General features: G+C 48.3%; 1 protein-coding gene across 1 annotated transcript; it reads right to left on the bottom strand.

Annotated features, from left to right (window-relative positions):
- Positions 1-289: 289 nt before the first annotated feature.
- LOC139199613 (transcriptional regulator ATRX) lies at positions 290-26528 on the bottom strand. The gene is made up of 3 exons (XM_070828678.1): positions 26514-26528; positions 2241-3788; positions 290-1263 (listed from the first exon to the last, which is right to left on the bottom strand). Exons 2-3 carry the CDS (start codon positions 3583-3585, stop codon positions 290-292), a joined length of 2319 nt encoding a protein of 772 aa, XP_070684779.1. The 5' UTR covers positions 3586-3788; positions 26514-26528.
- Between the last annotated feature and the right edge of the window lie 1322 nt (positions 26529-27850).

The raw sequence follows: 27850 nt of genomic DNA, 5'->3' as shown, positions 1-27850 counted from the left end.
AGAAGTGTGTAACTTCTGTTAACAGGTTCATGAGATATAACGTGTTCTTTATGTCTTTATGCTAAGCTAGGCTAACCACGTCCTGGGTCCAGCTCTTAAAGCAACACACACACACACGAGAGACGCGAGTGCATGCAAATAAGCATGTTGGTGAACTTTTCCTTTAACATGTGCGGCTGGTAGCTTGTGCTAATATGTGTGACTTTACGTTTGGCACATCTGAGTATTAAGTTGCATCGTTTACCTGTGCAGGTGTGTGTGTGTGTGTGTGTGTGTGTGTGTGTGTGTGTTAGTATCTAATGTTGGTGTCATAGGACCCGTTCAGGCCGTTGTCCACGCACAGCTCCCTCTCTAATTGGTCAGTCGCTGCTGACATCACGTTCTGAACGATGGCCACCGCTGCCTCTCGGAGATCCCTCTTCCTCATATCCTCCACCTCCTCCTCCCCCTTCCTCTCTCCCTGGTCACATGACTGGTGAAAACCTCCATTTTGTGGAGACTCTGCCTCCCCTGCCTCCTCCTCCTCCTCCTCCTCCTCCTCCTCCTCCTCCTCCTCCCTGCTAACGGCTAGTGCTAGCTGAGGATGTTGCCGGCTGGTTTTACTGCTGTTACTGCTACTGTTTGTTAGTGCTGGTGCTGGTTCTTGTTGTCTGTTGTTAGTTTCTCCTTCTTTGCTGCTGCTGCTGCTGTTTTGTGGCTCATCAGAGTCCCGGTCGGCGTGCTCTAACTCACCGCTGTTCACAGCCGCCGTGGCGTTGATGATCTTAGCGTTGGCCTCCTCTTTCGCTCCTCCTGCCTCCTTGCTCTTCTTCACGGGGCTGCCCCCCGTCGTCTTCTTCTTCTCCTCCTCCTGGTGATTGTGTGTGGCGTGCTCCTCTGCCGTGCCGTTGGAGCAGCCGTTCTCCCCGTTGGTCACCGGAGCTTCGGCCGGCGTCTTCTCCACCTCCTTCGCCGCCTCCGCTCCGCTCGCCGCCGCCGTCGCCGCCACCGCCTCCTCCTCCGGCGTCTTCTCAGCCGCCGCTGCCTCCTTGTCATTGGTCTCCTCGGTCGCTGTGGCAGCTTCGCCGTCAGCACCTCCTTCCTCCCCAGCCTCTCCTCCCTCCGTGGCCTCCTCCTCCTCCTTGGCGCCCTCGCCCATGTCTACGCTGGCCGACTTGCCCTTTCGCATGATGAAGTTCTTCAGGGAAACTGCGCGGCCGAAGTGCGAGCGTTTGGCCTTGGCTGACTTGCCGTCTTTGCCCTCCTCTGCTGCTCCTTCTTCACCTGGAGGGAAGAAGAGAGTTCAGGGTTGAAGCTTCTCTGTAAATAATGAGATTTTCATCGATTGGCTTTGAAAAATTAGCTTTTTAGGAGGAAACAGCTTTACAGAGGATTAAAATAAACAGTTTAACAGGTGCGTTCACGACAAGATAACTATATTTAAAGGGGACAAACCAACATCGTGGTTGTTTGTGGGTTTGATCTGATGGATGTTATTTTTGCTCTACTTCCATCTGGCTACTCTGGAGGAAACTATCTGGCTGTTTGGCTGCTGGAGGCTCAACTTGTCACACCAGTCACATCAGATTCAGAAAAAAGCAATATTACAAAACTTCAGATTTAAAAAATACTTTAACTTTTTGCCCATTTTTTGCGTTATCCACTGAAAATCTGTAAAAAAAACCAAAACAAACAGGATATTTTTGCACCTCCTTCTTAAGTCAGGGCCAGAGAGTAAGCTACACTTAGTCTTTACTGTTGAAGCTACAGCGTGATTTGAATTTCACATCAGACGTTGAATATTTTATTTGGGGGAATGTTCAATTACATTACCTCCCCCCAGAGTCAGTAAGCCACGAACTCCTGCCTGTGCTCCCTGAACAGCGACGGACACAAAATGAGTGTGAGCGCGCCGTCTGCTCCGGAGTCTGACTCTCTAAACGGTGAACTGGGCTGCTGCACAAAAAGCCCGTTGTGCTCGACTACATGTGTACAGTTGTGCTCTGCATGTTTAAAATGACTTCTTGTGAAGTGATTGTCCTGAGATGATTAACGGTGAAGGAAAGATGAAAAAGAAATTAGTTTGCACGTTAGTTTGGTGGACTTTTCTCTAACTGGTGTGTTTTTTTTTGGTGAAATATTGGATGTTTGTTGGATTTAACCTCTCTGCACCATGTCATTATCGCTGTAAAGTAAGTGGGACGGCCCTGCTGAGGGTTCAGTCAGGAGCTTTATTTGTGTGTCTAAGGGAAACTTCTCACCTGAGGCGGCGGTTGCGTCCTCCTCCCCGCCGGGGGTGCACTCTGTGTTGGCGCGTTTGGACTTGGGGATAACTCGTTTCTTAAAGGAGGTCCAGATCTCGTTGGCGTGATGCGTCACCGTCCCACCTCCCGCCTTCTCCTCCTCGCCTCCCTCGGCCTTCTCCTTCTCCTCCCCTCCCTCCGTCTTGGCCTCCTCCGCTCCTCCCTCCGCCTTGCCTTCCTCCCCCTCCTCAGTCGCCTCCTCTGCCTTCGAGACGTCGCCAGAGTCTTTATCGGAGCCTTTGCCCTTGCCGCTGATGCCGACCATGGACGGGTCCCTCTTCAGGCCCTGGAAGGTCCAGGAGCGTTTCAGTTTCCACCTCTTCTGCCCCGACTCCTTGGAGTCCAGCGTGGAGGAGTCTCCGCCACCTCCCTCCCCCTCCGCGCCCTCCTCCTTGCACTCTTCTCCTCCTCCTGCGCTCTTCTTGTGCGCCTTCTGAGCCATGATCTTCTTGAAGGAGTGCCAGCGCTTCATGTGCTTAGTGGCTGCCGAGGAGGACGACGCTTTCTGTTCTTCCTCTGTGCCTCCCTCTGCGCCTCCCTCTGCTCCTCCCTCTGCTCCTCCTGCTGCTGCTCCTCCCTCCTCTATGGTAGAGTCTGCAGCGTTAAGTGCCTCGGGATCTTCCAGCCGGTCCAGGGACTTGGACCGAACCTTTACTTGTTTCTGGGGTTCGCCGGCGCCGTCCTTCTTCTCGGTGCTGCGATGGGAGAAGATCCTCGCCACCGGCTTCCTGATCAGATCTCGAACTGTGGATTTAGCCTCTGCCGTTTTGCCCTTCTTCTCCTCCTCCTTCTCACCGTTCTCTGGAGCTTCCTCTCCCTCTGCACCTCCCTCTGCTCCTCCCTCGGCCTCCTCGCTTCCTTTATCTCCCTCTTTCTCCCCTCCTTCAGTGGCGTTCTCCTCTCCAGAGGTCGTGCTCTGCTCTTTCTTCTTCCTTCCTGCCATCACCTTCCCCAGGCCGCTCTTGTTGAGGAAGGAATCCAGGAAGGAGGTCTTGGGTTCGGCAGAGGAGGTGTTTTCTGAGCTCTGAGCGGCCGCCGCCTCCTCGCTTGCTGCTGCTTCTCCCTCCTCAGCTCCTGCCGCCGCCGCCGCCGCCGCTGCCGCTGTGTCGTTATTCACAGTCTCTTTGTTATCGACAACTTCGCTGTTGACAGCCGTGCCATCTTTATCGACAACCTCGCTGTTGACAGTCTCTGAGTTTGCGTTGGCGTTTTTAGCCGTCTGCTCTGCCTCTGTGGGCTTGTTCTCGGGGGTTTTCCCGTCTTCTTGGACCACCGGCGCCGTGTTGGCCTCCGTTGCCGCCATTTCGGAAAGGGAAAACAAACAACAACAACTAAAAAGTGTATTCCTTCCTTTCCTTCCTGTCCTGGCCTTCTGCCCTCCTCTTCCTCTCGCTCTCTGGTGTTTCTTTCCTCCCGCTGTGGTGGCGCTCTCAGGTCATGGAGAGCAGAGTGGAGAACAGTGGCGAGGAGGAAAGATACTCAGCATCCTACTCGTCCTCCAAACTCCTGCAGAGAGAAGAGAGGGAGGAGAGGAAAGAGGGCCAGGGAGAGGAAGAAGCACAGATGGTTAATAGTCTGAATCAACATCATAGACACTCAATTAGTCTGGTCTAGACTGTGCATTGAATGGGGAATGAAGTGTAACAAAATAGAGAATCTCAGCGGGAAATGCAATGCAATTATGATGTTTCCTAATCAGTCACACTTCCCAGATTCACACCCTGCACGATCTGATGTGGGACACACGCACAGAATGTGTTAAATCAGATGGCTGAGCTGCACCACTTGCACAAGACAGCAGCTATAAAAAAAAAAAAAAAAAAAGGTCTTGGTTCCTAAAAGCTGCATGTTTGTCCAAAACCACAGACGCCTGATCTTCAGACGGTACCTGCCTGGTTTTGGCCGATCAAATACAACACAATAATACATCCGTGATAGCCTGATGTGCACCAATATAAGGTTCAAATGATGCAACGTTACACACTCCTGTACAGTAAGTATTGGTGTGAATCTACAACCTGCTCCACTATTTATGCTGAGAGAGAGAGAGACTGTTGGCAGCAGCTTCAGGTAGGCGGTTGTTTTTAAAAAATGCCTCACAAATGATTGTAAAAACAGTAACTGTACTGTTTAAACAAACATTACTCACAACAGGAGGAAACAGTGCATTTGTTGGGGACTATTTTTGGCGGCGTCTTAATCCACATTTGGTGCTCTGGTGAGTATTCGGGGCAGGAGGAAGGTGTGTGACTACATACTGAGTCACGGTATGAAGGAGCATGTCACCAGTGAGGTGTTGGCACAGAGGATAAGGTATTCTTAGTCTCTGGATCCACTGGTTTGGGCCTTTTTGTGACATTTGTTGTAAATAAGACTTCCTTTCAGCTCTGCTTGGTTGTAACACCTTTGGAGAATTTAGTGAATGAATCAGCAGATCAATGAATCTGTGAGTCACACGCTGACGTGACGAGTAACCGACTCTCAGCCAGCGGTGAGGGAAGCGGAGGGTCCAGACATTTAGTGAGCGCCGCCACACGCTCTCAGAGGAGACGGCGAAAGAGTGAGTCAGACCGGAGGAGGCAGAGCGATGCAGGCGGAGAGGCACTCAGGTGGAGAAACAATAACACAGGGGAGATGGAGGGGCGAGCCGGGGAGGAAAACACAGTCAGACAGACAGAGGGAGAGAGAGAGAGAGAGAGCGAGGTGTAAACACGAACATCACATGCTCCAGATAATCTCACTATGCTGTTGCCACAACTGACTGACTGACTGACCAACTGGATGGCTTACTGGTTGACTGGCTGCCTCTCTGCCTGATATACTGACTACATTTATGTCTCTGCAGGCACTCCTATGTTCCTCTTCTGTGTGCTGGTCATTGTTTAACTTATATGAATGCAGACACATGGTAATAAAAAGCTAAATTGCCACCACACGGTAGCCGACAGGTTCGTGTGTTTTGTCTGGATGAGCCCGCTCAAACAGATTTGGCCAATAAAACCTGGACTACGAACAGAAACCACAAGACTTCCTTCTGTAAAATCCGTCCTTTATGTGCAGATATGTGTTTGTGGAGATGCCGGGCTGGTTTTCTCTGGGACTGTTTGGACAGCAGAGACATGTTCAGACAGGCACAGTGTGAGAGGGAAGTTGAACCGAGGTCAACTTTTGCCGTGAAAGCAATCAAACACACGTCAGCGCGCACTGATAACGTGATGTATGATGTATTTCTATTATTTAATTCACAATTCACACGATGGGAGAGAGAGAGAGAGAGAACGATCAGCACCTCTGCAGAGCTGCAGGATCCTTTGTCACGCTAAGATAAACCAATAAACACGCTGATAAACCGTCAAACCTGTGAATGTGTTACTGAAAGCAGCCTTCCTGGATCACATGTTCATCGTCTCACTGGTGTGTGAAGCATCGTATCCACATGTTCTGGTGTAAATGTCCCCTAAAACTGACCATTTGAATGATTTATTTCTGGCTGTTGGGACTGATGTTTTATCTGTTTGTTGCCAGATTCGAGGAGGCAGTGCCGCGGCCTCGTCCTGCAGCCTCAGTGCTGCACTGTTCTGAGCTTTAAACTGCTGGTAGCCTGTTAGCGCTGACGCACAGCTCATTTATTCTGCTTGTGCACGTTGCCCGAGGTCAGAAATGGATGCGTCCACCTAGCACACCGACACAGCGACACACACTCTTGCTGTCGGGCTGAATTAGAATTAAAAAGTGTTGTTGCACACAGATTAGCCTCAGTGATACGCACGCTACAGGCTAGCAGCAACGGCATGCACGCCACATCCTTCTGCTACTATCTGCAGATCATTTATGGATAAAACTGAATAATTTATATGGACTTTGTTCAGTTTTTGTGTTTGCAGTCACACCAGACGACGAACAGCTTTAATTTGTTTGGAAAGTCACATTAGCAGCTGAATTAGGACGCAGATTATGAAGCTAATTTTCTGCTAATCAATAATTCAGGCTTTGATGGCTGGATTAATCAAATTCTTTTGCATGCAACAGCAGAATCACTCTATTTTTATTCCAGTAGTCTCTGCTCTCTTCCCTGACCTTCTCTCATCATTTACAGAAGGTCAGAGTCATTCAGGGTGTCTGCAGGACCACGGGAATCTAAAATATCTCAAAATCTCAAATCGCCTTCAGCATCTAGTCTTAGAAATGCTTCCTCGGTGCACCAACAGTCTGTTTATTCTAGTTTTCTGACCTGCTCCATTTGATCGTCCTCTCCAGAGAGTGTAAACCTTCAGCCATCATCACTAAACCAAGTCATCCGTCTGTTTAATTGTTAGTGGAGCTGCTCAAATTCATTTTTCAGCACATTTTGGAGCTGATCTTCTTCAGCAAACTGAGCCAGAGGTTGATTTTGTCTGTCAGACCTCTATGATTGCACTGACTTCAGTTCTAGTGACGCGCTTGAAGTGCTCTCCATCATCACTTCAGTCGTGAGGGAACAGAATGAGCAACGAGCTCAAACTTCACATGCGGCATTCATGAATATGAATGCCGCATGTGAAGTTCTTGACCCGTCCAAGCCGACTCTCTGGGAGTCCGAAGGTCTATTTAAGGCCCCATGTGGTCCTGAAGTATTGTGGATTTGAATAGAGACCTCGTCAATCACGGTCGTCCTGGGAGCCAAAGCGTCGAAGGGCTTCTGAAGCCCCCTCTGCTCACACCTCTCCACAAGGTCACGACTGCTGAGAATGTGTGCAGCTTGTGGAGGTGAGAAAGCAGACAGAGTTTAAACCAACAATTTCTATCATTTTACATGTGAGCAACCAAGTGCGGCACCATGAACGGTTACTGAGTCTTGCCCCCCCCCTTCGAGTGTGTACACACCTGTGCGTTTCCTTGTGAACAAATCTGTGACACTACAGGTTGGGGGAGGACCAGAGCTTTCAGGGAGAATCACAAGAGGCAGCGTGGCTGGGAAACGTAGTCCAAAGTCAGAGACAACGCAGCTAACAAAACAGGTGGAGGCGACTGATGCAACCGGTTTACAGTCACTCAACCAGGATTTGAGGTTTAATCAAACACAGCAGCTTTAATCGGCTGTTTTAGTTGTAACGGATGTGAGTTTCTCCTGGATGCTGCACAGCTGTTGGAGGCACGTTCAGCCACACGAGCTCCACCGGAGTCGTCTTTGTTTCACTTTCTCCTTATTTTGGGTGGATTTTTTTGTTTTTTTTCCTCCTGGTGGGTGATTACGCTGCAGCAGCAGCAGCAGAGGAGCATTAGTGAGTTGGATGGTGGATGTGAGGCTGAAGCCCTGAGGTGTTGGAACAGCATCAGACAGAGGAGGACGACAAAATGGAGGGAGGGAGGGAGGGAGGGATGGGAGGAAGAGGAGGAGTGGGGTGCAGGATGGGAGGAAGAGGAGGAGGAGGAGGAGTGGTGCAGACATGGGCTGATTGCGAATCGTCTCTATTTCGATTCGTCCGTCTCTGCCTTTCATTCTTCACCTCCGTCTGTCTGCCTGTCTGTCTGTGCCGCTGTCTGGTTTTTCCTCTCGGCTGTCTCTCTCTCTCTCTCTCTCTCTCTGTCTCTGTCTGTCTCTGTCTGTCTCTCTCTGTCTCTTTCTTTCTCTATCCCCCCTTTTTTTTTTCCGCTTGTCTTGTTTTTGCTCTGCTGCCTCGGTTCCCCCTGTCTCTCTGTTTCTGTCTCATTTTACCTTCTCCTGTCTCTCCTACTTTCTGTTTATTCCTCCGTCTCTCTCTCTCTTTTGTCTTTTCGGCTTTCTTTCAGTTTTTCCGTCTCTCACTTTAAGTCCGTCTCGTTTTATGTCTTTCTCCCTTTTCATTTCCTCTCGCTGTCGTTTTAGTCTCGTCTTCTGTGTTGTCTCCTGTTTTCCTCCCCTCTCTCCCTCCTCTCTCCCTCCTCTCTCTCCCTCCTCCCTCCTCTCTCTTCTGTCAGTCTTTCTGTTTACGACCTCTCTGTCCGTCTGTCCGACTCTCCCTTTAGCCCCAAATCCATCTGTTTATCAAATCATTATAACAGACCGCGCCAATGTTCCTGTAACCTCATTATAAAGTCAGATGTAAAAAAAGAACATCAAGGACACACGGTGTCGTTGATGTCTAACAGGTTGAAGGAGGTTCAGCTGATCTGCAGCTCCTACAGGCAGGAAAAGTATCAGCTGCTGCAGTTTTAACACTTACTCCACCTGTAGGCATCGAGTGTTACGGCTGAGAGACACCTCCTGTTCACCCCAGTGAAATATGTGGTTTGTTACCTGCAGAGCTCTTCCTGCTGAATAAAGGGGATGTGCTCTTTGTTGGTGCAAAGCTCTGCTGGAGCCGTTTCTTTGCCTTCAGTTCTGAATATTGAAAATGTGATTTACTAATCTAGCCGTCGCCCTTGTGATGGTCCTCCGTCTGAAACATCTCTCTCACTGACAGTAACGAGCAGCCCTGCTTGGTCCGCCTGCCTGAAAACCTCCAAACTACTGTGATCTCTTCTGAAGGAAACTATCGAACATGTTGAACCACATTTAAAGAACAAACATGTCTTCTAATCCCACTGTTTTCCTCTTTATAAAATGACCAATGATTGCTGTAGTGGAATTAGGATCTTCAAAATGGTTTATGCAGATGAAACTGAGTCGCTTTGTGATTTCAAATGTAGTTCATGAAGGTTAGGTGAAGGTAAAACCACCCCAGATAACATAACCAGCCTCTTTCCAGTTGGCCAGCTGCTCCGTAAGTTGAGGATGCTTCATTTAGGAGGAGAAATGATCATAAATTCATCTCCACAACACAGAAATGTTCACACATAAAGCTGCAGAACGTCTTCCAGACACAAAAAAAGCAGCGAGATGAGAAAGTTTATCTTCATTAGCACACTGGGCTCAAACAACAGTTATAAGTCCCACTGAAAGCAAAAAGCTCAGCAGTCAACAGCTTATGACATGTAGATAATGTGGTCGCTGCACTGAACAACAGAGAGAGAGAGACGGTGTGAACCAGTCCGGCCACCAGCTGATTGATTGGTGTTTCCATCTGAGCTGGATTGAGACACAATAATCCAGAAAGGATTCACTAATTAGGGACAACAACTATATTATGAGAGAAGATGATATTTCTTTATCGACATGAGGAGAAGAAATGAATGAATGTAGTTAATATGTGTCTGTGGTGACTAAAGCTTTAGTTCAGTTTAGTTTAGCTGGTTAAAAGTATGGCTGTGATTAAAGGAAGACTAGTCCTGTAGTCAGAGTGGTCGATCACGTCCAGGTAAACAGTCCTTGTAACCTGAAACCCACCAGTTATGATCTGACAACAACTTTTCGTCTTTTCTGAATGTATCTGCATCCACGTGCAGATATCTGTTCGTAGAGATTAGCTGAAATGTCTCACACACGTGGTCGAAGAAGTCTTGGCTCACAAATCCGGTTATTTGGATATTTGGTGGCACAAGAAGCCCTGAAACATTGGCCCTTAAACCCAGAGGCCGAACCATCGTTAGACTAGCTGATGGATTTAGAAATTGGTAAAAACAAAAGTGGGACGCAGGATTCAGGACGCTAACGATGGTCTCTATTGTCAAATGAGCGCTGTGAACCCATTGGACTCCTGTAGTGGAAAAACAAGCCTAGTTTCTGCTACTGCAGCTGTTTCATCACTTTTCTGTGGGTGGAGCAGGTTTGCACGTGCAGAGGCTGGACAGCAGAGCTACAAACCAGCTCAGGTGCACATGTAAACCTCAGAATCAGGCCCCCGCTCACAGATATACTCTGTTTCTAGTAGAAAGTTGTGAGTTTTGGAGGAAAACAGCTTGTTGTGCAGTTAACTTTGTCACTATGTGAAGGCCTTCAGCCTCTCATGGGTGCATTTCCAGCTGCATGTGTTTCCACACTGTGATGACAATCTAATCCCCCAGTTAATGCAGCTTTAATGGGGGTCAATGGGGAGGTGGCGGGGCGGCCAATCACCGCTTCCCTCTTCACACTGTGATAATAGCCCTCCTCTTCACACCTTCCTGCTCTCAACGTGGACTCAAAATGCTCCACCGCTCCATTCACACCCAAACGCACCGCTTCAGCTTAACCCTTTGTGGTGCAGATGTGCGGTCTTTGAACGCCCCAGATATGGAAATGGCTGCATGTGAAGGCGAGAACTGAGCCGCTTGAAGAGATTCAGATGTAATCAGTCACTACAGAGAGCTTCAGTCGGATCTACTAAGGTGGCTGTTCAGGATTCATTCATTCATTTAGTTCATTTTCTTATTCACTGGCTGATAGAACTAATTTTTCCTAAAATGTGTCATTTGCGCCGCAATTTTACAAATAATTCCCTCAAATTACTATTTCATGCACCCAAATCTTGCTTCAGCTCAGTAAATCACACCCTTGATTTACTTAATTTCTTCCCCGAAGTTAAAAATTGCTAAATTATGGCCTCGATTTGTACAATCAGGCCGCTCCCTTCTCTCCGGAAGAGCAGCAGTGGGCCAATTTAGCAGTGTTGTGTATTTTCAGGGGACGTTTCTGTGTGACGTGTGTTTGTGTGAGTAAACTCTGATGCTGGGCTGTTGTAGATGTTCAGCACTTAACTGGAAAGCAATTCAGTGCACAAGAAAGTTCCTCCCTGACGCTTAACTCTGAGCACGTGGAAGTGCTGCATGTGAGATAATGTGGCTGACGTGACCTACTGACAACGTCCCTCTGCACGGTGGAATAACGTCACTTGCTTTTACAGCGTTTCCACTGCAAACCGAGTTACTGTTGATTGAGTTTAGAGTTCAGCTGAATTGCTGCCTTCAGTGTGATGAAGCAAAATGTCTGACACACACAACAACAGCAGACAGACAAACTGATAGTCAGTGTGACGCTGACACACAGTTTGCACTCATGACAAAACCTAATCAGACTCTACTGACACACTGAGACGCAGCTCTGACTCCTGGTCAGGTGTCGTCCTCGTGCATTAGCCCACAGAAGTATTGATTAGGCAAAAAGCTTTGGTCAGAAAGTATCAAATCTCTTTTAAATGTTCCTGCAAATGATTTTAATCTGTATTCCTGCAGGGCACTGGGTGATTTAAGCCTTCTGAAGCCTCTGATTAGAAAAAGCTTCTGCATGTTGCAGCGATAATGACGCTGAAAAAGCCATAATGTATGGAAATACCACTGAAGGTGACATTTCAGGTGATCTATGGAGTTGCACTTTTGGAATATTGAGCTGCGAACACCAAGAGTCTGCAGCACTTTGTAATAAAAACCATCAGTCACGTTAAATGAAATCAGGCCCGCAGGAAAACCGCTCCAGTCCAGTCGGAGCGCGAACGCTTCACCAAGCTGACGGAGGTGCAGTGATGAAGAGCTGGTAGAGACTCGGCCTCTCGCTCCGGGTCACAGTCGCCGCTGTGGGAATTGAACCTGTGACCTCTCAGACGGAGGCTAAGCGGAGCGGAAAGCGTGTCCGGACCGAGACAACAGCGAGCCGCATTCATTTGTGGGGTTTATAAACAGACCGGCCTTTAATCAGGTCGCTCGTCGCACCCGGACAGCGATCCTGTGACCGGATCAGAGATAGCACCGGAGAGGAGATACGAGGGCAGAAACACGTTTCCCAGGACCTCAGCGGTTCGTCTGCACGACACACTGAATGTGACACACTGGAGGAAACTAAACACCGAGACCAGTGCTGCTTAAATAGGTCTTAAGATGTGTTTAATTCACCTCCAACTCCAACCTCTCTGTCTCTGTCTCTGTTTCTTCGCCCTAAATGTAAAACTATCTGAGAGGCGTCAGGACGTGTGGATCACCAAAAGCTTGACACGGCTAGATTACCAAATCTGGAGTTAATCTGGAGCCTCTCTGTTCAGTTGCACTTATGGCCGGCTTCAGTGGGAGCAGAATGAAACGTCCTGCGAGCAGTCAGAGCAACAAAACATGACAAAGCACTGAGCATGAACTCAACTTTCACCTACGGCAAACACATCCGTCAGGGGAAAAATACTGTCCGGTTTGTCTGATAGCAGATTCCACATCAGTGGCAGCCATCTTTAAATAAAAATGCCTCAACGTCATATCGTATCAAACCAAAGCCGTCGGATGTTTGATAAACCTGGAAATCTGTCTGAACAGGAGGGAAGCAGGGAGCTCATGTTTCCCGTCGTATGTGAACACATCCTCTGCTGCTTTAACGTCCACATAACCTGGTCGCTCTCAGCCTGAAGTGTGTTTGTGCCTGTTCTGGGTGCAACAGGTAGAAACCCTGATAGAAAAGTCGCTCGCGGCCTCGTCGATGCTGCAAACCTGATTCTGATGCTGCAAAGATGCGGCAGGGCTTTCAGAGGCCGTTCAATGAGCTGACAAGCACTTAATTTGAAACCTTAACAGCCTCTGATGGTGCAATCATGGACGGCTGCGTCTGAACCCTCCTGTAACTGTCTGAAATCCAAAAATGGCCCCGACAAACACTTTAGATGGCGCCGGGATGGCTGACGGGAGTGCGGAGGACTAAAATCAATCCCAATCTCTCTTTTTTCATTCTACGACCAAGTGTAACACCGCGAACGTCTCTGAGGGGGGAATGTCCATAAGTGAGCGCCATTATCTGTGTTTGTACAACTCATTGTGTTGAGACTACAAAGCCAGACAAAAGGACAGGGTTCTTGCAGAGAGCTCAGGGAGGCGGCGGGAAGACGACTGCAGGCCTTTCAGTGGGCCCCCCCCCGGTGTGGAGAGCAGGTAAAAACACGAGGTCGGACAAGAGCCTGAACCAGAGCGACATCAGACCTGAGCGAAACCTGCTATTCATCAGTCTTTCTGACAACAGAAGTGCATCACAGCCGTAAACACACAGAGGATCAGAATTATAACTTGACTCTGTCTCCATCTGATCTACAGTCGCTGGATGCCAGCACGTTTCTCTCAAACATCGATCCTATTGCCAGCTTCAGAATGAAAACGCCTGGTGGTCTGTGTAATGTTTGGCCGGCAGCACAACATTTACAGCCTGGCGTCACCACAGCAATTCACAAATACAAGGGTAGTCCTCAAAGGGCCTCTGGACGGTCGCACAACCAATCAGAGCGAGGAAACGTGATCAAAACCTCCCAAATCCTGTCAGAAGTACGGCAACACCCCCCGCCCTCATCAGCAAAAGCTTTAAATGCAGTTGTTTGTTCTTCTTTTGGAGAAAACACAAGATTCCCTGAGTGGCAGCTATCGTATCAAACCTGCACCGTATCAGATCAGCTGAGCGTGCAGCTTCATGTGGGGCACAGTTTATCCTGCAGATATCAAAATGAAGACCTGGAGTCTCCTGCGTATCGTGAAACATCCGACCCAGGAAACCTGTTCTGATTGGTGTGATGGATAAATAGTATATATTGTGTGGCTAAATGCACATGATTGATGACGTAGAGTAGCTGGTTTGTTCACCAACAGCCTCCGGCTCACATCGGAGGCTCATCCTGACCAAACTAACTAATGTTTGCACCCAAATGTCTTCAGTCTTATTTAGGATATTTAGGAAGAAACTGAAAACAAAGCCCTCTTTACTTTGATCGCTGCACAACAACATCCCAGATCCAAATCACTATGAGAGTCAAATCAATCGTTCCTTGGCTCGAGACCAGACTTTCTGCCAAATGTCTGTTCAAGAGGTTTTAGAGAAATCCTGCTCTCAGACAGACGAACTGATCCTCCGGCGGCTCCTGCTGACACAGTTCACATCAGTATAGATTCATGTGGAGGACTGAGGCTCACATGCAGCAGCTGTCTGTGTAATGATATCTGTAGAAATACGCTCTGCACTGTCGCCTCTCTACTTTAAAGCCTTTAAAGCTGCTTTAGCCGCTAACTGTTCTTGACAAACTGGTTGTTTTTTTTTTTTAATTTACATAAAAGTGGCCACTGCAGCTCTGGAAACATCGACATTTTAAAGAGATTTCATTAAAAGCGCTCTTTAAGGAGTTCATTATGCATTCAGCACAGCTTATGAGGCATCAAACAGACCAATCAGAACACCCCATGATGAAGGTAGAAACACTTTCCCTTGATTATCTGATAAAGTCTGACTGCATCTCTGTTGTTTTCCTGCTGTAGGATTTGTCCCCGCTGGACACCGTACACCGCCTGTGAGCCAATCAGATCCAAGCAAAACAACAGCACCTGTGGCAAATCAGCCCCTGATTGGATGCTCCGCCCCAAAGCAGCACCACCTGACTCATCCAGGAAGTGAGCTGTCAGCCTGGTTCCTCGGAGAAGTCACCACCACGGCGAGGTAAGGAGGTCTTGAATGTGCATGAAGTCACTGTCACATGTTTGAAGTGACTCTTTGGCTCCGAGTACAAACAAACAAGTTCAGTCAGTGCAGCAGCTCAGTGGGTTTGTTTGGCGTGAATGAAAACTTGATGTTCGATGAAGCTGCACCTGTTGGAGTTGATGGTTTTTAGTGCTGAAGATTTGACGATGGTTCGGTCACAACAGGAAGCTACCTTTGTTTTCACAGCGTTAGTTAAAGATGTGTGATCCTCTGAGAGCTGCAGCTAACAACTCCAGCTCACTAATCTGACGTCTGTTGTATCAGTTCAGCGTAACTGCAGACAATTTTGGTAATGGATTAATCATTTAAGTCATTTATTCAGCAGAAATACTAAAAGTGATCTTGCTGAAGCTTGCATACTATGAGGCTTTACTGCTTTTCTCTGTTTTCTGTCACTGCAAACTGAACTCTGGTGGGTTTTGGATTGTTGGCTGGAAAAGAAACAAGATAACTGAGGGCATCTCCTTGTGCTCTCGCTATTTTTCATGACTATTTTTGTCGCTGTAGACTAAACGATTGGTGAACAATGAGAACAGTTGTAGGTTGCTCTTCCATTGCAACATCTTTGTGTTCAGTTGTCTTGTTTTGTCCGACAAACAGACCAAAACCAACGATATTTACTTCAGAGTGACAGAAAAACTGGAGCTCGATTTTCACTTCTTGGCAAATGATTAAAAAATCAAAAAGGGTCGTAGATCAAGTCTCAGTCAGTCTCACAGAACTCAAAATCACTGACAAGCTGCTTCTTATTTTGCCCAAACAAAGATGGCTGCCAGTGACAGAAGCCGCTTCCTCATCTGGCTGCACGTAAGAAATCACTTCTGCCCCCCCACAAAATAATCCTCCGCCACAGATTCCTCCCGCTTTGTGCAGTTTTCACACTCCGATTTTCATCAGATTTGCGGCGTCCACACCGGACTGTGAAATGCAGACATGCAGTGAGGATGAGTGAGTGTGGCGTGGTGTGATCTGCCCCGGCCAGCTCCAGCCAGATAAACTGTTGTTGTTGTTGTTGTTGTTGTTGTTGCTGCTGTGGATTAAAGCCTGGTGTGTTCCTGCAGCAGATTGCCCTCCGAGGGAACGGGCAGGCCTTTTAGTGTAAAGGTATTAAGCCCAGGTCTAATCCAGAGCTAGGAGAGCAGCCAATTTAAACTGGATTCAGCCCACATCGCTCAGTCCATCCCTCTCTGGCGCCTGTTCGCTCTTTTTTTAGTCTCTTTCTGTTCCTATCTGAGAAACGAAGGAGCATTTAAGACTCTTCTTCTTCACGTATAACATTCAGTAACTTTAAGAAGACGTTCATCCATCACCATGAACACACACATAGTGGTTTATAAAGCAGCCACACACACACACACACACACACACACACACACCGTCTTGCTGCCCGACATCACAGTCACTAGAGCGCCACATGTGGATTAATCCGCCTCTGAAAATAGTCCACAACTATTGATAAAAGCTCCAGTCATCAGCTGTTTTCCTGAGGTGAGCGCCACAGACAGACTTGATGGTTCTGCACACAGAATATGTTAAATAAAAGAAGAAATATAAGAAATAAAACCAGGTTTATCCCTGAAATGATGCAATCCTCCATCAGAAGTGAGTGCCAGATATAAAAAAAGGAGCTCTGTTGCACTATGATGGACAGTTTTCTGACTCAGGGATGAATTGGTAGTGAAGATGCTCCGTTGCAGCCTTACACATGTACGTTGTTGTTCTCTGTCATCTTTATGTTGTTGCTGTTATTCCATTACTGCCGATGTCACGGCCCTGTGGAGACTTAACAGCGTCTGATCTGCTTTTAATCCACAGTAGTACTTTATTTTTTTTATTTTTTCTCAATATCTGCCTTGAAGCCACTCGTCTTGAGCAGTTTGAGCTGAATTGAAGGTTTTTTTATCCTGCGTTGTGCCCTCATTACCATGCAGACCTAAATTTTCAAAATACAATTCCCTAATTATCCCTGCTGTCGTAGTTTTGCATCAGGAGCCGGGGTTGGGAGAGGAGGAGGAGGATGGAGGGGGGGGGGGTGCTCTGAAAAGGCTTTCATGTGCAACGCTGTTAGGGTCCATTTATTTTCAACTCAGTTCCTCCACAAGGAAAGAAAGAAAAAAATGTCGAGCAAGGTTTCTGTGTGCTGGTTCATGACTCTGGGAAAGAAAGGAGGACGCAGCTTTGGCTGTTTGGGAGGATTGTTAAAGGATTTTGACTGAAGAGACCACAGATTATAAAGCATCAGCAGAGAGAGAGCATCCGAGCAACAAGCAGCATTTTAATTCTGTCCAATCACACCAGCAGATGATGATAAAGTGGATCTATATCATCGGCCTGGTAGCCGGTGAAGACCTTGATATTAGCATGAGATATTCAGTGTCTCTACAGGACACGTTTTAATGACTTCAGCGCTCTGATGTTTCCTCTACGCCACCAGCAGTTCAAACCTTTCACTTATTTAGTGAAATATCTTGAACATGTAGCGGCTGGATTGGTACCAAGTTGTGCTGAGACGTTCAAGGACCAGCGTTTCAGTGCGGCCACTGCTTTTTGGTGGTTTCTGATCAGATCTAATGAGGCTCTCCTCAACATCAACTAGGAGATAATGAGCTCAGCAAACCTGCTAAATATCTGTCATTGCTTCTGTGAGCACGTTAGCATACGTTAGCTAAACCAAATAAACCATCGTGCACAGCTCGGTGACATGATGCTCACTGTAGGAGGACTTCTCCAGATACAGCTGCCTCCAGTCCTGCACCCTTTTATTTTATCTGAGTTGTTAAAACCCCCCAGATGTCTGAAGATGTGTTCACCAGAGCGTGAGCTAACAAACCCGTCCTGGCTGCTGAAACCAGATTCTGTTTATTTTCTGCCGCTTTAATCGTCACGTTTCGACACCACCCTCCTAATGTACCTTCAGCTCTTGGAACTCCTGCCTGCGAATATTAGATCCAAACATATGAGTATTTCCACAAAGGATAAAATGAAAAGACTAAAAAAAAAGAGCTCAAGAGGACAAACGCTGACTGACCTGTGGACTTTTAACTAATATCTTTGGTCAGTTTCATCTCTTTGCGTTTTGCTCTACGTTTTCTTAATTTAGCCACGTTTCAAACGAAGAGGAAACCATCATAGCGGTTCTGGTTTATCGTTTCTCTGGTGACACATCTGCAGTACGTTAACGTCTGTTTCAGCCTCGTCGGTTTGTCGGGTGGGGTCTTAGCTGAAGCCGTGCGTCTCCACTCGGAGCAGAGAAATTGTGCCGTGGGTCCACTAATGACGGCAGGCAGCCAATCGGGAAAAGTGAAGCCAAAACTGATGGTTCACTTTGCTAAATAAAGCTCTTTTTATTCTTAATCAGTGTCTTTCCTTTGCTTTATGTCCAGAGATCGGACCCCAGCGAGGACGACCCTCCTGAGCAGGTAAAGTCTGAATATTCTCTCTGTATCAGTGTCTGTCTGCTGTAACTTTGGACTCTGTCACTTCCTGTTTAAGAGAGTTTAAACTTTAACAACTGTGTGTTCAAGAAAAGGAAGTTTAGCTGTTAGGTGAACAGGAACAGGACTGATATCAGACTTTCTCTTCATCTCATCAGATGTTCACACACAGTGTTTCTTAATGAGAAAGTGGAGGACAAACACTGAGGACTTCAGAGCAGCAGCACTTTTTTTACTCTGTTACTGTATTTTGTTTCCTCGTTGCTTTCCAGACCGTTAAATATATTTAATATTACTCCCACTAAGCCTCCAGACTTCAGCTCACCCTGGTTGTGTCTCTACTGGCTGTCAGTGTTGATGCTGCCTTCGAGGATACAGGCGCTCGTATTGATCTCCTTAAGCTGCTGGTGGTGCACCTGTCAATGTGACGGGGAAAAGCAGGAGCTCAAGTGATTCAGGTTATTGATGAAGTTACAAAAAGCAAATATGACGACTTTAATCACTTAACTTATCCGTCCGTCATCCAAAGAACTCGTTTTAATATCTCTTTTTGGTGTTTCTTTTTTAACCTGACAGCAGAAATTATGAACAAACTGGGATTATTGACCAGCTGCTTTAATCTAGTGATCTACTGCAGGACCTGCTGAGAGCAGCTATGATCTGTTATCGGTCTCCGTGACGTGAATCTGATGCACTCAAACCAAAGTCAGGTTTCGCCGTGTGAATAAAGGAAAATCATTTGGTAGTATAATGTCAGTACAGCAGACAGCAATGTGTTTTAATCTGCATCCCTTTAAACAGACTGATGGTTGGTGTGAGGCCTTAATTCACCTTCTAGGTCTGTAATAATGACGCTGCAAGTGGCTGTAAATCATTTTCCACACGGGAGGAAGAATAAAATCAATCCACTGAAATGCACTGAAGCTCAAACTGCACACGTCTTCCTCCTGAAGAGTTCAAGTAAAATAATTCAGATGGATTATAATCTGTTCGTCCAAAGCTCAGCTCAGTTCTGACTGAAACTGGAGGAAAAAAAACGCAGCATTAGCCCTTTAAAAAATTGGCCGGCTGACCGGAGCTGTGGGCGACTGGAAGCAACTCTCCTGCTGACTGAACCTCCAACATTTTCTATTTCCAGAAATCCACCTAAATTCCAACTGTGCGCTTTAGTTTCTGCGTCCGAACCTTCAGTCCTGCTGCAGAGGAAACGTTTTAGTGTCTTAACTTCCTTAAATCCTCCTTTCAAATGATCTCCCAACAAACCAACACGAACCTCCGGCTGACTTTTATCTTATTCTCCTGAAATCACATTTATACACAGCTCATTGTTCTGTTTTTAACCAGCGATGCTTCTCACCTCCAGGGTTTAGTTTGGTGGACAAAGTCTGATGTTCGTCCTCACAGAAGGTGAGACAGGAAGTCTGATACTGAAGTTTCAGTTTCTCTTCTCTACGTTCACTACACAACTGGTGTTTTATTGTGGTGGTTGTGCAAACACACCGCTCCTCTCCTCTTGCGTCCATCATGCTCACTTTGCCCCCCCCCCAAACCAGACTGAGACAGAGGTCACTGGAGGCAGAGGCCTTTCTGCAGATTTATAGAAGTGGAAGTAAGATTTAGTCACTTTTCAATGAGTGATTGATCGTAATTGTAATTTTAGCAGACTGACTGAATATGAAGCATTGCTCTCTAAGTAAAAAGTATCGGTAACGGTAATACTGGTCCTGGATTTACTTGGTATCGTTTGAACTTCTCTGCTCTTTTTCTTTCCACCTTTTTATGAAATGACTTATTCTGTCGCTCCTCATGCGAACAAACGAGCGCAACACGACGAACACGACTACCAACGAGTGCTGCTGCTCTTACTGATGCTTTTAGTGGATGTTTAGGGGAAATAAATGAGCTGAACTTGTGGCAGATAATTATTTATTCACCAGATATGAGTTCATGCTCATGATTGAACGTCTGTTAGCTGCAGATAAACGTTGTGTCACGAGGTGGAAACTTTCCTTAACGTCCACCTCAAGTTCATATGAGAGCTCCACGTTAGGATCTGATATCATCAGTCACCTCCTGATCACTTCCTCATGTGATTGGCTGTTCGTTTGGTCCATAAGGTAACAGTCTGACCTTTCACAATAAAAGCAGATCGATCAGCTGTTTGATGAAAAGACTCGTCGACGGGCCTTCAGGTTTTCATGTCGGGGCCCTAAACTCTCACCCAGATCAGGCTTCCTGTTGTTCCCTGGCGGTCATGTAACACTTCACCCACCTCCAGCACACTATAGGAATTCCTCACAACAAGCCCCCAGTTTAAAGGGACATTCTGCGTTTTATTTCCCCCGCTCCCCGTCCATAGTGGCATCATTATGAGAGCCTATTATGGCGTTACCGAGGCCGGCTCGCAGACTAAATGCCTTGTTTCTGTCCGCCATGGGAGCCCTCTATAGAGCTGCAACTCCCTCCTTCAACAGAGAGGCCCCTTCATCACGCTGCCCTCCTCCTCCTCCTCCTCCTCTCTTCCTCCTCGCTCTCTTCTCCCTCAGACACAGACAAGCCTTTATCTGCCCATCATGTGCTCGCTCTCTCTTTCTCTTTTTTCTCCGGCCTGACCCTGTTTTCTACAGCGAACAGGCACGCCGCTTAGGATTTTTGGGGGAAACACACACACACACACAGACACACAGACACACAGACAGACAGACAGACAGACAGACAGACAGACAGACAGACAGACAGACAGACAGACAGACAGACAGACAGACAGACAGACAGACAGACAGAGCGAGGGGGGAAAAGGCTGATTTGGAAAGCCAGCTAAATATTTTATCCATGGCCACACTATCTGTCTGTGTAGCTTAATACCGATTTGATGTTATCTCCTAAGTCTTTCCAGCAGAAGGTTTTTTTTTTTTTCATATTTTATTTTCTGGTCAAATAATCTCCTGGTCGTCTAAACTGTGCAGCGCGTCGCCTCCTTGTGCTCGAGCGCCGTCTTTTACTAGCTCTCTGGCTGGGAGGCGTGGAGTTTTTTGGGTGAAAACATGGCTGAACTAGAAAGTCCAGCCACCGAAGGCTATGATGGGAACACAAATCGACCGTAGATGGGCACCAAACTATTACATTTGGGCGTTTCTGATTTACTATATATCACAGAGAACACTAAAACCTTCCTCCTTTTAACCGACAAACACGATGTGATGTGAAGCAGATAAAAGCAGAGCTCACTGAGTCTGAGTGCCTGATGAACGACTTAATTATCAAAATTCAGACAAACGTCTGTCAGTAAATGAGCCAGTGATTCCTGCAGTTATCACACAGAAGATTCACACTCAGAGAGCGTCCTGCTTTGGTAAAACAGTCGGGCTTCATTTTTCCAAATCCTCAGCTTTTCCAAAACGTGAACTCTTCAACCCTTAAAACCTTCAGCAGGCCGGTTATTAAAATAGATCGTGGCTGAGCTCTTACGTCTTTTGTTTGTTGTTCAGATTTCCTCTTTGGGAATAAGTTTGGATATTCCAGACGTGGCTTCAGTGGGGGCTCGTCCTTCGCCTGTCTGGATGGTTTTTCAGCCCTTTTTTTATTACAAATTGCACCAAATAACTGTTAGAAATGACACTCAAATCAGGTTTTTCTATCCCGTCTGTGAGGCAAAGACTCGTCACAGCAGCGTTTCTGCATTTAACCCGTAACGTCGACGTGTTTGTGACCAAAACAACAACGATTTTCTGCCAAATATTAAACACAAGATAAGAACCACTTGTGAAATCTGTGGGGGCGATTTTGGAGTAAAGGGGTTAAACGTCGGCTGGCAGCCTCAGATCACCTCGGCCAACACCATAAAACACTTCTTATACTTTTATGGCACCAAACATTAACCTGGAGCGTAAAACCAGAGCGTTTAATGAGCGTAGAAACTGTAAAGGCGACTGCTCGCTGACATCTGGGTGTTCTACATCAGATTTCTGATTATTTCTGTTTGGCGGTTTGTGATCACAGTCTAACCCTAACCCGCACGGTGGTGGTTTACCGGTCAACCTGCGTGGGAATAAAGTAAATATCTTCTCCACGCTAACTGTGTGTGAATTTAAAAGCCCTCCTCATGATGTGCATGTGATGAGGAGTGAGCGGAGGAAGACCTGCTGCACATTACTGAACAATTTCCTCCTTGTCTGGCCGCAGCCGACGCCATGTTCCACGTCTATACAACCATTTTCCTCCGTCTGCTCATCTGCTTTTTTCGCGGTTAGCCGGCGCACACGAGGCCGAGCGCTCCCCTTCCTCCTCCTCCTCCTCCTCCTCCTCTTCCTCCTCCTCCCTGCCATCCCCCCTCACCCCTCTTATCTTATGTCTCATCTTTTCCCTCCAGCTTCTCCTATTTTTCATCCAACTTGCCTCCAGTTTCCTGTTGTTTTTCCCTCTCTGTTGCCTCCATCTTCCTCCTCTCGTTCATCTCCTCCTCCTCCTCCTCCTCCTGTCTCTCACCTTTTACTTTACACCTGTGTCTACATATTCCTGTCTTATCTTCCACTCGTCTACTCCTCCTCTCCGTTTATCTGCCTTTAACCTCCTCCTCCTTCACCTCCTCTCAGTTCTCTTTCAGGTTTTCTTACTTCCTGCTTTCTCAACCTCTCAAACTCTCTTTAAAGTTTCCTCCCATCCTCCATTTTCTCCCCTTACTGTCTTCCTCTCCTGTAAACTCCCCCTTCCTTCCTTCCTTCCTTTCTTTCCTCCTCTACGTTCTCCTTCGCTCTGTCGCTCGTCATGTTTCGTTTCTTGTCTCCGTCCCTCCTTTCTTTAACCTCTCCATCCATCATCCCTCCTCCTTTGCCGCTCTCCTGTCACGTCCCTCTTTCTACTCTCCTCCTCTCGTCTTCCTTTCATTGTTCAAACATCTCTGTTATCCTTAATTTGTCTCATCTGTATCTCCCTCCTCCTCCTCCTCTTCTTTCCTTTGCCCTTTAACCCCTCAGTAATTCAACCACTTCCTTATTGTTTGGGGTTTTTTATATATTAATCCTTTATACTTTACCCCTAATTTCCTCTGAGCCAATTAAAAATGTATTAGAGAAGTGATAACGAGCCGTCGCCACACTGAATGTGTTGTTCAAGGAGGTTAAAACGATTTCAGCGCCGTGGTGACTGAAGTCAGGTGTGTAGAGCTCAGGTGAGGACGTTCACACAGGAAACTGTTGAAGCTACAAGTCCACACTTATTACCTGTATAACATAAGAAACGTGTGTCCACTATTTAACGTGCTGCTTCTAACTCAAACTGTGGTCGTCGTTCTGAACCTAAACCTAACCGAGCTGCCACCACATTAAGTTCACTGTAAGTTAGTTCCCCGTCTGTCCTACAGAGGGTGCTGAAGACGTGGAGGCTCATTTCTTTTGAGGATGTGCTGGTGGGAAATACAGAAATGACCATGATGCACTGCTGTTTGAGTTGAGTTTTACTCTTCATGTGAGCTATGCATGAACAAACGCACAGCTTTCTACTCATGTTTGGGGTCAGTGAAGGCAGCGAGAGGTCGATCGTCCAGCTAAACTTCTCACAAACAAGCTGTTGTGAAGCCTGTAGAACATAATGGTAGACGACACCGAGCAGCTGATGGTCTGTTGTATCAGGGGGGGGGTTTACAGCGCAGGACGGACGCAGTGAGTCACCGTCGTCAGTCCAAAGTCACCTTTATAATAAACTCATCAAATACCTGGAACTAAGAGCTTCTCCTCCAGTACTGTACTTCTTCTCCACTTCTTTAATCTACAGCTGCAGTGACTGAACACTACTTCATCCAGCTGCTCTTACTGGACTCCATCAGACAGAAGACACTCTTTGGTTTGTCTCAGCAGTAGAAAACAAGATAAGGAGGAGATGAATCTGATAAAGTAACGTCCATATTTCTGTCACCTCCTCGTCCTCTGTCTTCGCTGCACTTTAAACACACCTGTTCACCGTTCAGGAGGCTGTTAAACATGCTGCACTCTGGGTAACGGTGCTTCTCTGAGAGCACGTGGAGGTGGAAGCTGATCATGTAGTGACGCCGTCGCTTTTCAGAACGTTAAAAAACCACAAACACTCGATTCATAAACACTAAAACAGAGTTTTTTAGTCTTTTAGAGTTTCATAGAAGCTGAAAACTTTCCTCCATCTTCTCTACGTCCTCTCACTTTCCATCTCCTCACATTTATTTCATGTTTTCTCATCAAAACCCCCCAGTCTTTCGTCCCTCCTGTCATTTCTCGCCTCTTCCCCCCCCCCCCCCCCCCTCACCTCCTCCTTTTGTTATGCTAAAGCCTCCCTCTGCTTGTGAGCCACACAAGGAGAAGAAGAAGAAGAGACTCCAGCTCTCCTCCTTCTTCTTCTTCTTCTTCTTCTATTTTTTTATCACATCCCTCAAAGCTCCTGCAGCCTGTGCGCGCCGTGAACATGCAACATAATTCTGATGAGGAGGAGGGAGGGAGGGAGGCGCGCTCCCGAGGCTGAGGGGGAGGAGGAGGAGGAGGAAGCCAGTCAGCCGCGCGCATGCTCGAGACAGCAGGTGCCCGAGCCCCCGTTGAAGAAAAAAAAAGCCTAATTTGCATTGCTAATGAGCTCCTCTGAGCCTCCTCCCCCTCCATTTTGGGGGGCAAAAAAAAAAAAAAAGCTCCTGATATGGCGACATGTTTTTATTCTCCTTTTCCTCTTCTCTCCCCCCAAAAGAGACACAAAGAACAGCAGCCTTGTGGTTATTAAATCATATTTAAGGGAGCAGGACACAGATCCCTGACAGGAGGGGTCACCAGGACTGTGCCCCCCATCCAAACAGGACTGGGGGGTTGGAGGAACACTTTGGCCTTAATGAAGCCGTCCGAAGGTGGTTTTGGCCGTCAGATCTCCACAGAGAACAACGGATGGCTGAACGCGTCGCCACGGGGAGACAAAGGGGGGAGACAACGTCCCAGAGCGCGTTAAATGATCAATGAATCGGTGGATCCTCGGAGGGACGGGGGCCGGTGATCAGTGGTGACAGAGGAGGCTCACAGCACAGACAGGAGCTGGCACCTCAGTCCTCATTCAGCAAAACAAGTCAAGCGCCAAATTCCCAACAAGCAGCCCCCTTGTCTATTGTGCGTGGGGGTGGGGGGGGGGAGAAAGAGGCAGGAATACCCCTCCCTGGAAGCTCCAGCCCGCTCACACTGCAGCAGACCACAACAATAACAACAATGCTGATGAGAGGAGCAGCAGAGATGGCAGCTCTCTCTCTCTCTCTCTCTCTGTCTCCCCCTCTCTCTCTGTCTCCCTCTCCCCCCCCCATCTCTCTCTCCACCGCTGACCCCGTTTACATCCACACATGGACGCTGGCTGTGATCAGGATGTGACTCCAGTCTGCCTGTCTGTCGCCATGTGCGTGCGTTTTTACACGCGCTTCATGGAAAATGGCTGAGATACCCCCCCCCCCCCCCCCCCCTCTCTCTCTCTCTCTCTCACCCCCCCATCCTCACCTCCTCCGCCCCCTTTTCTGTCTCCCTGCGCGCGCATTGTATGATACTGTCGGGTTTTATTGCACCGCTCTGTGCGCCTTTTGTGAATCTGCTCTTCTTCTTCTTCTTCTTCTCCTGCATGCTGAGACACACACACACACACACTCACACACACACACACACACACACACACACACTCACACACTCACACACACACAGTTCACATCTGACTGTATATTTCTGCCGCCGAGAGCAACAAACGCCCCTTTCCAGACTGGACACATCACAGAGGCTCAACCCCCCCACAGGATTATTACAAGGACTCCACACGAGAGGGGGGGGGGCTGGCATCACATGCCCCCCTGTTGAGCCCCACATGAACACTGTGACAGGTAAAACTCATAGAATTCGCCTGTGTTGCTCCAGAGCAGCAAGAAAGGGCGCACAAACACCCCCCCTCCCTCCCTCCCTCCCCACCACCAAGCCAGCAGACACCCAGGCTGAGGGACTGATCCGGTCCGTGTGATGGACCCGAGCTGTTACATCTCAACCTGGACACATTTCTCTTTTCTAACCCCCCCTCACGCCCTCCATCTTCCCGTTGCTTCCAGAAGCAGCTGGATTAACGGGGGGGGGGGTTCGGGGGCGCGCAGCGTCGCCAAACAACAGCCCCGCTCATTGTCCCCCTCCGCCGCCGCTCTCCCGGGAGGACCCTCCATCCCACCGCCACAAAACAAGCCCCTCTTGCAGGAGGACCCCCAGCCGGTGTTACCCCCCCACCCAGCCACCAGCAGCACCCCCAGTCCGGCTCCCGCTCCTCCTGCCTGCTTCATCTGTTAGCGGCCAATTACCCGCCAGCTAATCGCCATTAAACGCGGTCCCGCGGACCTGTAGCCTCACGGGGGCAAAGCACACGGTGTGAGGAAAATAAGTCAAAGGCAGACCGAGAGAGAGATGAGGGGGTGGTGGTGGGGGGGTGCAGACAGCGGGGAGGGTGATGGGAGCAGAGAATAATGAAGAAATGAGTAAAACAAACCTCCTTTCGTGTGCGTAAATCCGTTTCCAAGCGCGTGGAGAGAGAGAGCGGTAATAAGCTTGTTGTGTTGGACGGGAAAAGACGCTGCCGGGGCTAAATCCTACCAGCCATCCTCTCTCTCTCCCTCTCTCTCTCTCTCTCTCTCTCTCTCTTGCTCACCCTCTCTCTCTCTCTCTCTCTCTCTCTCTCTCACTGTCTGTCTCTCGCTCCTTTGCGCGTCTCCCTCTCTCTCTCTCCCTCTCTCTCTCAGCCAATTGTGTGAGATGAAATTGGCGCGAGGGGTCGCGCAGCGGGACGTTGGCAGGTCTCACACGCACGCGCCCCAAACCCCCCCCACCACCACCACCACCACCTCCCCCCTCACACACACACACACACACACACACACACACACACACACAAAAGTCCTCTGACGCGCACGCCCTTACCTCCCTCACTCCCTTATGGTTGCCCCTAGCAACTACGAAGACCACCACCAGCCCCGCCCCCTCTCCACCACCACCAACACCACCACCACCACCACCCCCCATCCCTAAAATTCACCCCCCCTCCCTCCTCCTCACCCCCAGTTAAGAGGGTTTAGAGAAAAATTATCTTCTCGGGGGTTAATTTGCTCGTGGCCACAGAGTGCTGAACGTGATGAGGGCGAGCTTTTCATAAGCACTCAGAAAAAGAGAGAGAGAGAGAGATGGGTGAGAGAGAGAGGGAGAGAGAGAGAGAGAGAGAGAGATGGGTGAGAAAGAGAGGGAGAGAGAGAGAGAGGGAGAGAGAGTCAGCACCAGTCTGGGCGCCAACAGCTTACAACTCTCCCTGTGGTGGCTGCTCCATTCACGTTTCAGGCATTGTTTGGTACAAGTGTGTGTGTGTGTGTGTGTGTGTGTGTGTGTGAAGGCAGGAGAACAATAGGGGCAAAGCATCAGGGAGAGCAAGGAGAAGGGGGGAGGGAGTGGGTGAGGGAGGGAGGGAGGGAGGGAGTGGGTGTGAGGAGCCCCCCCCCTCAAACATCAACCATTCAGAGTGAACTGGAGGAAGATGGAGAGTGTGTGTGTGTGTGTGTGTGTGTGTGTGTGTGTGTGTGTGTGTGTGTGTGTGTGTGTGTGTCCACGCTGAGGCGGCTTCATTTAAAAATGCATGCGTGCCCCCCCACCCCCCACCCCCCACCCTCGATGACCCGGATGCCGCCTGCACGCAGGAGCCACGTCCACCACGTTGGACGCCAACATCCACCGAAGGGCGTCGCTCTGTGTGGAGACAGTGGGGCGGGCAGACGGGCGAACATGCAGCAACGATTTCAGAAGTAGAAGTAGAAGTAGGGGGATCGGGGCGAGCGCGGGTGG

Source organism: Pempheris klunzingeri, chromosome 4 (assembly GCF_042242105.1).
Source record: "Pempheris klunzingeri isolate RE-2024b chromosome 4, fPemKlu1.hap1, whole genome shotgun sequence".
NCBI lineage: Eukaryota > Metazoa > Chordata > Actinopteri > Acropomatiformes > Pempheridae > Pempheris > Pempheris klunzingeri.
This window is presented reverse-complemented; position numbering and strand designations above follow the sequence as displayed.